The sequence below is a fragment of the Leptonychotes weddellii genome, chromosome 16 (assembly GCF_054177405.1).
Source record: "Leptonychotes weddellii isolate Sample4059 chromosome 16, ASM5417740v2, whole genome shotgun sequence".
NCBI classification, from domain to species: Eukaryota; Metazoa; Chordata; class Mammalia; order Carnivora; family Phocidae; genus Leptonychotes; species Leptonychotes weddellii.
Window position 1 is genome coordinate 24,390,931 of NC_138384.1, and position 10,089 is coordinate 24,401,019.

At 54.4% G+C, this 10,089-nt stretch overlaps 1 protein-coding gene across 2 annotated transcripts in view; it reads right to left on the bottom strand.

Annotated features, from left to right (window-relative positions):
* Positions 1 to 8: 8 nt before the first annotated feature.
* KATNB1 (katanin regulatory subunit B1) overlaps positions 9 to 10,089 on the bottom strand; it is a 10,424-nt gene continuing 343 nt past the window's right edge. The window contains exons 1-4 of one of the 2 annotated variants that reach the window (XM_081806525.1): positions 9,414 to 9,730; positions 8,990 to 9,287; positions 4,600 to 4,730; positions 9 to 1,705 (exon numbers count right to left, since the gene is read on the bottom strand). In XM_081806525.1, the coding sequence (XP_081662651.1) occupies positions 1,520 to 1,705; positions 4,600 to 4,730; positions 8,990 to 9,029 (357 nt within the window). In that variant the 5' untranslated portion in view covers positions 9,030 to 9,287; positions 9,414 to 9,730 and the 3' untranslated portion in view covers positions 9 to 1,519. Of the gene's footprint in view, positions 1,706 to 4,599; positions 4,731 to 8,989; positions 9,288 to 9,413; positions 9,731 to 10,089 lie in introns of those variants that run through there. The other variant, XM_081806524.1, reaches the window with a different exon arrangement.

Sequence of the window (10,089 nt, forward strand, 5' to 3'; positions counted from 1 at the left end):
AAAGAACCCGGTCAGGATCTAGCAGAGGACCAAGGGTCATCACCGCAAAACCCCAGGACACTGGGACAAACAGCCTACGAGCTCGCAGAGAGATGGGAGAAGCAGGTCCCACGCGAGGGAGGAGGAGACAGCACGGACCTCCCAACAGCCACCAAACAGGAGCCTAACATGCAACGCAGCTGCACCTTCTAATTCTGAGGGAAAACAATTGCCAATCTAGACTTCTACAGACTCTAAGAAAAAAAAAATAAAGGATGAGGGTAGAATAAAGTCATTTTCAGCCACCAATGGTCTCTCAAACTGTGCCGGTCACACACCCTTTCTCAGCAAGCTATGAAAATGTGCTCCAGCAAAAAAAGAGGCAGAAAACCGAGAAAGATGATAATGCGGAGTCTGGCACAGCACAGAGACGAGAGAGTTCCCCGAAGACAAGGCGGCCCCAAGATGGCGGCTGGGCTGCAGGCCCGGGTGCTCCCCCGCCACTGGGACCCGGGGGACAGAGGCTCTGAGAAGAGCCGCCTCAGTTATGGGATGGCTTTGAGCGTAGCTCAAGGAGGAGGCTTACTATTCTGGCAGAGAATCTGGGGTCGAATCAGTAACAGATGTAAAACACAGACAGATGGAAAAAGAACAGCTATTAACTCTAGAAGAAACACAATCAGCTGTGAGTAACAGCGCTATGGGCCTGGTACCAGAAATACTGACGATGTACACGGAGCAATTAGGAGAACAGAGGGGCAACGCTGGGAGTGACAAGGGTGGGCCAGCAGCTCTAAGGTCTAAGCTCTAGACTTCTTGTTTAAGATTTTATTTTTTTAAGTAATCTCTACACCCAATGTGGGGCTCAAACTCACAATGCCAAGATCAAGAGTCATATGCTCCACCGACTGAGCCAGTCAGGCGCCCCTAGGAGAACTACCTTCTTGTCTTGCATGGGAGGAAGGCAGCAAGAGATAGGAATTGCCATAATACCATGTTGCTTAGGAAAGGGAGGTAGCAAGACAGAAGGCTGAGGTGTCTGGAGAATGGGAAGGAATGGGGTGAAGGCTTCTCATTTCCATCGTGATTATTTGTAGAATGGCTGGCATTTGACTTTTTAAACTATGTATAACTTCTATAAAAATGAAAACAAAGCTCAAGGAGACAGAGGATCTGGCCACCTAAGGCCCCGTTCCTGCAGGCAATAGTTAGCCGAGGCTAAGAGGCGGCTGCGCCAAGTCAGGGCATAACCCCCCCAGTTCTCCCCCACAGGCCCCCTCACTTGTTTGTGTCCTGCATGGCCCCTGGTGGCACGTGATATTCTTCCAGGTTCTGAATCTACACAAACACCCACCCATCCATCCACAATAGTCCATGTGGACCTTTCCTGGTGCCTCCTGGATTATCAGCACTCAGAGACAGCAACAGTATGTTGCTGCTGCTAGGCTCAAGGGAGTGGGCAGTCACCACACTGTCTGGTCAGAGTGTCCAGGAGGGAAGCACCCAATGTAGTCAGGACAGGCTTCCCGGAGGAAGCAGCTCAATAGCAGAGCCTGAGACAACACGGCCGCAGGCGTGCATGTGGGGAAGGCAAGCGCAGATGCCTACTTTTGGCAGCTTCTAGGTCCCAGACGCGGATGGAGCCCGACTGGGAGCCGGCCACGATGAGCTCCTCCGGGGTGTTGAGGCGGACACTCTCCACTGGGGACGTGTGACCCGTCAGGCTCTGTGGAGAGAGGGTAGCAGCTTCAGTGCCTTGCGTGGAAAACCCCCCAGCTGCTGCCGCACATCCTGGCTCCCTGGGAAGGGCATCAGCAAGAAGTGGCTCGAGCAGGGAGGCTGTGCTCCATGGAGCCGCATCTAGGCCTTTCTGCGGATGGGCTGGGCAGCTGCTTCTCTTGGTCTCGGCCTCCAGGGTTAAAAGTGGGCCAGACCCCTGTCATGCCCCAACCCCTTCCGACGGCCTACTGTGCCCCTGATGTGGGCATCATTTGCCAAAATGGTCCTGGGCCCCTTGGAGGCGGGGAGCAGCTGACCCTCCAGCCCTGAGTCCAAACCACCGCCCACCTAGGCTCTGCTTCTGTCTCCACTCTGCCTGGCCAAGCCCCTCCGGGGGAGAACCCCGACAGAACCGAGGCCCGGCTCGCAATGGCACACATCTCACCCCTCCGGAATGCCTGGGTCCCTGGTGGCTGTCCCTGGTAGAGGTCCCTGCCACGTTCCTAGGCAGGGAATTGTGGAACCCAGAGAGAGCCTATAGTGACTACTGGAAAAAACTGTCACCCAACTCGGTGCAGGCCAGAGCCGGAGCAGGGCTGAGCCAGGTCCTGGCCCAGCCCCTGAGAGGGGTGGGAGAGAAGGCCGGAATCTGAAGTCCATGGCATCTGTCACTCCCCGCCCAGCACCGGTCACCCCAAAGCACAGCGGAGACACCATCATTGTTTGCTAAGACAACATTCTGGGGGGGCGGGGAGGGGCGGTAGGGGAAACCGCTCCCCAGCAGAACTGCCCAAAGGCCAGTCACAAGCAGCTGTGACTCCCAGCCATCACCGGCGGGAGTACAAATGGGGATAAACTCCATGGGGGGGCAACTGGGCAAAATCGGTCCACATTTAGAAATCCACATCCTCTGCACACCAGCAACTCCACCCCAGGGAGCCTACCCTGCACGCGCTCAAGCGCAAGGCAAGCCAAACAGACCCAAGGTCATTCCCCGCAGGGAATCTTTCTCACAGAAGACCAGAGGCTATATAAATGCCCACCAGAGGAAACTGGTCCGCTAAGCTGCAGTCACTCTCGCAACTGAATACTATTTGGCTATAAAAATGAACGAGGCGACCATCTGAAGATGATAAACACTGATCTCCATGACACTTTAGGTGAAAAAAGGTGGAGAACGGTGTATATAGGATACTGTTTGTATAAACAAAAAAAAAGGGGACGGGGAAGAAAAGAGATCTACATATTTGCTCACAGATGTAGAAAATAGTTCTGGAAGGACACAGGGTAATCAGGGGCCGTGGTCGTCCCCAGAGAGGGATGTGGGGGTCAGGGGAGGAAAGAAGACTTCTCACTTCTTACCCCGTGTCCCTTGCACACTGAGCTATACGAGCTCACGTGTGCTCAGAACACACAGAGACCATTAGATGTGGACCATATAGAGGGAACTAGTATATGTCTAAATCAGGGTGAGCAAGAAGTCGCTGGGTCTGCGGCACTCAGAGGCCTGCAGGCTGACTCCCGAGTAAGAAGTGGGACGAGAGCATGGGGTCACTTCAGGCCCGTTTTGGCCAGTGTTTGTTGGCTCGTTTTCCATCTGTATACGTTACTTTGGCATTTTGTGGGGGTGGGACACATTGGAAGCCTGAAAACAAAGTGAAACAAAACAAAGCAATTTCAAGTCTGCTCTTCACCTGGGCCCCAGTTCAGCTGGGACTCAGTCCTTGGCTGCATCTCACAGAATTACTGAGGTGATTAAGTTGCTACTAAAAAAAAAAATCCCTTCCCATCCTTTTTTATCTTTATCTTTCGTGGCCAAGAATCAAAAGAATGTTAATACCCTGTGCTGCCAAGGTCATGAAGGCGGAGAGGGCAGGTCCCTATGCTGCTGGAGAGAATGAAAATTGATTTCTGGAGGGCAATTTGGCAATATGTTTTGAAAGCTTTTTAAAAAGTGCACACCCCCAGATAATGCAAGCATCACAGATCTGCTCAAAGATTGAGGGAGATGAGGACGTTCACCTCCGTGGCTGAGCAGAGCCAAAATGCTGGAAATGACTTTTATGCTGGGAACAGGGCGCGCGGCGAAGCTAATTCTGGCTCATCCCTACAATGGAATACCACGAAGCCATTAAAAACCAGGTTGTAGAAGGGTATTTGTTGACATTGGAAAATGCTCGCAAACAATAAAGATTGTTCTCTTCAAAACCCAGGCTACAGGAGAGTTAAGACAGTGTTCCAAAAATGTATTGTTCTACATCCACGTGGTGCACATGGGTAGGTGTTTGCACGCGTCTGTGTACACGCGTGTGCGTGCATATGATCTAGATGGACCAGCACCTAGACGGACACAGACCAAAATACCAACTGTAGTGGTCTTTGGATGATGGGAATAGATAGAATTCACTTTTGTATTTTTTCCTCCTTTAGATTTTCCTGTTTTGGAAGACAGTTTTTGGCAAGGAATTCGTTGTGTGACCAGGGGGAAAGTGCTATTAAAGAACCAGCTCTCTAACCAGCTTCAGCCAGGTGCCCTCAAATCCTTTTTTGTGGAACCAGATAGGGGATGGTTCAAAGTAACCTCCAAGTGCTGCTGACAGGTGGACGGATGGGCCACTGGGTGAGCCTCCATCTCGGGCCCATGGGCTTATTTTAGCTTTCTCACACAGGCTCCCTGGAACTCTGTCCACCACCAGGGGACCTCCAAATACATGAGGGCTGGCCACGGTCCCAGCCATCCTGCGGGCACTGATGCTGTGTTGTGTCCCCCTAGCCTCCCGCTGGGTGCCCTGGGCCTGACAGAGCCTGCAGAGCTGCGTGCTCCCCACCCCCTAACCCCGCCCCGCCCGCAGCCCCCTCCCTGGGCCTCTGCCCTGTTCCCCACCCACCAGCGAGGCTCACCATGATGCAGTTGGGTTTGTTGATGGACCACAGGTTGACACGGCAGTCGTCCCCACCGGTAGCCAGCAGCCGCCCGGAGGCCTTGCCCAGGACCAGTGAGGACACGTTGCTGGCATGGGCGACAATCTCCTCTACACAAGGAAGGACAGGAGGAGAAGGCAGTCAGAGGGCTAGTCGCGGCCTCGGGGAAGAGGGCTGGGCACTGCCCAGCGCGGCCCCTGGTCCTGGCACCCGAAGCCCAGGTGGAAGGGTCTGCCCACTTCAGCTCCCCTTTGGTGCCAGACACCCCGGCATGACCCAGAAGGCTGGCTGCGAGGGCAGGCCTTGCACCCGAGGCAGGAATGACTACTTCCCAACTTCGGGTATTCCTGTCCCACCCTCAGGCCGCAATTTGCTCCTGTCTCTGTACGTCAACTGGTAATATTATTATGCTTACTCTGCTCAATTTAAAACACTGACTTGCCTTCTGTATTTAGCTCTGTCTACATAAAGACAATTAAGCAATAAAATCCATAAATTACAAGACTGATACGTTCATTATGCTTTTTCTAGAATACAAAATGAAAAACAATTATTATAATGAAATATTGACTCGTGTAACCACCTAAGCATCTCTGCTGCTGCTTGCTATCCACGTAAACCCACTTTGGGGAACACACATTGAGAACCATTCGGGTCCACTCTCGACAAGCTGTCTCCAAGTGAGCTCACCCAGGGCTTCAGCCCGCAGCTTCAGAATCCTGGACGAGGTTCTGGTCTGAGCTCTGCTACTGCAGGCTGTGTGGCCTTGGACCAGTCACTCACCCTCTCAGCGGTAAACGGGGATAATAACAGTGCCTGCCTCACTGAGTTGCTGCGGACCCACCGAGCACATGCTGTAGGCTGTGCTTGGTGTTGTTAGTAAGGCTAAGGCACAGACAGTGGGTGACGGGGACCCCGGCAGGCCCAGGAGGGTGGGCTGCATGAGGGTGGGAGGCAGGAGGCAGCCGACTGAGAGGCCTGGGGAGGAGGGGCGGGAGTGAGGGATGACCAGACAGAGTGGGCGGTATGGCCATGGTGGGCAGCCGGGAGGGCCCCTGACCCCGGCTGCTGGGGAAGCAGCGGGGAGCAGCCAACATGGACCACGGAGGGTCTCGTCAGGGCTCCAGAGAGAAGACATGAGCAAGGAACCAAGAGGCAGCCCGGGCCTCCAAGCCAGGCCCTAAGTGAGTTCCTCCTGGGAACGGGGAGGACAAAAAGACAGGTCTCCCCGCCCCAGCAAAGGGAAACTCCAAATGTGCCGACACCCTGAGGCAGCTGGGAGGCTGGCTTGACGCGAGGGAAAGGGCTTGCGGTTGTTCCGCAGAAGGCCTCTCCCGCGCTCCAGCTCCCGCCTCCGCCCTGCCTGGGGCTCTCTGTGGTACGGGCTTCAGACTGGGAAACAGGGCCCAGAAAGGCTGTTTGTCAGGCAACATGGCTCAGAGGGGTTGTCAAAACTGCCAGACCCCAGATGACGCCCCACCTCAGGGCCCGGCCTGGCCAAAGCCAGGGACGGGCAGCACCCAGCCCCAGCAGAGGTGAGAGTCTCCTGCAGGCCCAAACGTCAGTGGGGGCCTCGGGGATGCCATCACTGGACCCAAGGGCGCTGAGACCCTCCCTAGTCCTCATCCCAACTATGGAGCCTTCTGTCCTCTGGACACTGTGGGGACAGATGTCTGGGGTGCTCTGGGGCTTTGGCCATAGACTCTCATCGGTTCAAGAGCTGCTGTTGGGCCCCAGTGGCTGGCCAACTCAGAAAGAGGGCAAACCACCTTCTCTCTGAGCACTCTGTTCCCAAGCCTTGGGCCCTCTCTCCTTCTCTGAAAACACTCCCTGCATGCACTGCCCCCCAGTTGTGACCTACCTATAAGGTCTGGGTGTCTACCCTGGCTCTCACCCTTCCCAGGGAAAGTTCCGGCTGGGCCCCACCTCACCAGGCCTCCTTGGGCACACTGCTACTCCTCTCTGGGCCTCAGGACTACTGCCCCTGGAGACAGCCCTTAATTCATAATATACGTGTTTCCTGGGTGTCTGCTCTAGGCCCAGCACTGGGGAGCCAGTGGGGAAAGACAGCGAGAAGGTTCCTGTGTTCATGCTACAGCCTGATCAGATGGGTCCTGGGACAGGGCATCCAGCTGAAGACCCACAGACGTTGGGGTGAGAAGGATTTGTAGGCTAGGCCCTTCTAGAGGGGCTCAGATCACTCCCCTCTAAGCAGCCTGCCTAGGGTCTCCAGCCTGCCTGAAGCCCCTAGAGGGGCCAGGGACCATGGGAAGAGGGAGGTAGGCCACGGGCACCAGGCAGAGGAGGCCTCGGGAGGGGCATCAGCCCCAGCCCTCCCCCTCTAGCCTGAAGGACAGCATCCCCCAGTGGCCCAGGCCTGGGTACTGAATTCGAGTACAAACAAATACAATTCCTCACAGCATCTCTTGGCAGGCCAGGCTGATGGCTGCAGGCCTGCACCAGCTTCCCAAGCTCACCTGGCACAACCTGGGCCCCACGTCCCAGCCAGAGCTGGGGACACTGCATTCGGTCAGAGGTGCTGAGGATTTGCATCCTCAATGGAAGGTGCAGAGAACCAGGCTTCAATGACTCAAGTTGGCCTAGCACCTTCTGATCCTTGTTGGACTCTATAGGCCCAAGGAGCCAGGGGTCATTTGGCTTTGGGCTCTTCAGATAGCTTATACTCATGGAGACTGCTATGCACGTGAACTTGTCAGCAGGGTCCAACATGCCTGATCATATTACCTCTTGTTTGAACACTTTGATGGCTTGACTTTGCCTTTAAGATAGAGCCAAGGCCTCAGAAAGACTGGGGTCCTGTGGACATATGCCCCCAAAGACCCCAATAGCCTCATTCTTTCCACTGCTGTGTGGCAGCCTATAGACTCCTTTGAGCCCTTCCAACATGCTGAGCTTCCTGCCCCAGGGCCTTTGTATATGCTGTTTAGGCGGCCTACAGCACTCCCCTACGCCACCTGCCAGCATCTAGTTAATTGATTCAAAGCACATGTCCCAGTTTGGAATCAGACAAGGAGAAATGGAGGGGTGTGGCTACCTGATTTCTGCCTCTTGCTCTCCCAGGCTCTGAGCCCCATTGCACAGGGACCTCATCTATTTTGGAACCTGCTCCTCCCCTCCCCCCCCCCAAACTATCTCCCCAGTGCTTGTGCTTGGTTCTATGCTCAGGAAAGACCAGCTGTTGAGGGAATACATAACACCAATCAATACAAAGCCACCCTGTCCAAAGTGTACCCTCCTTGGGAGCCCATAACAGGGTTCTCTCAGAACCCTAGGGCTAAGAAACAATTTGAAACTACCCAAACCTCTCATTTTACCTGTGAGCACACTGACGTCCAGCAAAGGGCTTTGCCCAGGTTCTCACAGTTAGAGTGGAGGAGCCTTGCCCAGCTTCTGAAAACCGCTCAGGGACAGCTCATAGCAGAAGGTGACCAGTTTGGGCACACCGAATCTACGCCAAGCAGTTATTATAGGTGGGGTAAGGCAGTTCCCAAAATATGATCCGGTGGACCTTGGGATCCTCAAGATCCTTTCTGGGGGTCCAAGAGAACAAAACTAGTTTCATAATAAAATACCAAGATGGTATTTGACTTTTACGCTCTTGTTTGCTCACAAGCATACAGAGGGGTTTTCGGGAAGATACAAGGCATGTGATAACACCATCTCTAATGGTATGTTCGACTGTACATTCTTGTGTCTTAAAATGCCTGAGTATTGACTTCTAACATGGAAATATTGATAACTCCCATGAACAAAAACTCGTTGGGGTCCTTAACAATTTTTCGAAGTATAAAGAGGTCCTAAGATCAGAAAGTTTAGAGTTACTAGTGGAGAATAATGTGAGGGTGGGTGGTGCTGGTGCTCAGTGACATTCCAGACCACTGCCAACATCTCTCAGCCTACCCTCTCACCACCCCAACCCCCCTCCCCAAGATTCCCCCATCTCACGGGGGGAAGCCTGACTCCGGGGGAAGCCTGACTCCGTGAGAGGTCTGCAAATGCCAGAACACCTCTCAGCATCTCTCCCCCAGTCCCGCCCATCAGCCTAACTGCACTAAGTGCTTCTCTATGTTCACCACCCCGCGTGGGTCTCACAGCAGCTCCACAATGCAGGTGTGATTAGTTCATTGTAGAGACAGGAAATTGAGCCTCAGAGAGGTTAAGTCACCTGCCCAGTGTTACCCCGCTAAGAAGTGCCAAAGTCATGATTTGCATCCTGGTCTTTCTCACTCCAAGACTGGGAGTCTCCCTCTGTGCCAAGAATAGGAGATAAAGCTGGGGGTTCAGGCCATCCAGCAACAAGAAGCTAATAGGATAAATGGATGAGAAAGGGAAAAAAAAAATCACTCACGTAACTTCCAGGCCGTCTTGGTGACCACAGGGGTGGCCATCCTTCAGTTGGCTGGCACCTGAAGCTCCACCCACTAATTAGACTGTGCTTTGCTTGTGGGGTGGGGGTGGATCCCCCCCCCAGACCCGCCAATCAAGTTGGCAGGGAGTTCCCACACATCCAGGCAGAGGGAATGCCTCCTGTCTTAGCCCCGGACCGCCTCGTGGTTTCACAGCAGCCACAGCAACAGCCTGTGTGTGCCGGTCCGGATCCCGGATTATGGAAGGTCAGGCTCGAGCCATGTCAGTTCAGCACTGGGCTGGAACACAAACAGAGGCGATGGCTTGTCAGAAAACACTTGGTGAGAGTTCGGGGAGCTCTGGGCTTGCAGAACTAGAGCGCAGCTCCCCGGATCACCAAGGCTACTGGAGAGAGAGACACCCACCAGAGCCAGGAGCTGCACTGCAAGTCGTGTTTGAGAATCTGGAAGGGGGCACCTCAGGTAGGGTGGCTTGGACCACAGAGGAAGAAAGGTCCTCCCAGAGGCCAGGATGATGGGATGGGAGGAGGCTGTTTCAGGAGGCTGGCTGCCCGAAGTGCAGCAGCCGCCGCAGTGGGGCGGGGAAGACCACATGTCTGCAGTTCACAGAGATTTCTGGGAGTCACTGTTTCGTCTGACGCTGTGAGAAGGGGGTGGAGTCAGAAGCAAAGCTTTGGGGCCCAGGAGAGGCACTCCAAAGGCAGGCATTTAAGTCTTCTCTGGGAAGAATGTCAAAGAGTGCCCTGAGGGTCCAATCCCTCCTTTGGCGGCAAGGGAACTACTCGTGGTCCCTGCAATTCCCAAAGACAGTACTGGGAACCATGAGTCAGTATGCCTCCCCAACTCTAAAAGGCCACCTCATGAAGCCTCTACCCGCTTCTTCCAAGCCTCTTTCCCATGAACGCTCTCTTCTCCGCCCCTTCTCTCCTGGGGTCCCCAGTTCTGCCCCTCTAGTCCTCTGTTCATTCCCCTTCTCCTTGCCGCCTGTGTCCCCCATTCGTGCACATCCTGTCTCCTGGGCTCCTTAACTTGACTCCTGCCTCGCCCGACCCGCTTTATTCCCCTTCCTCTTCTGCTATCA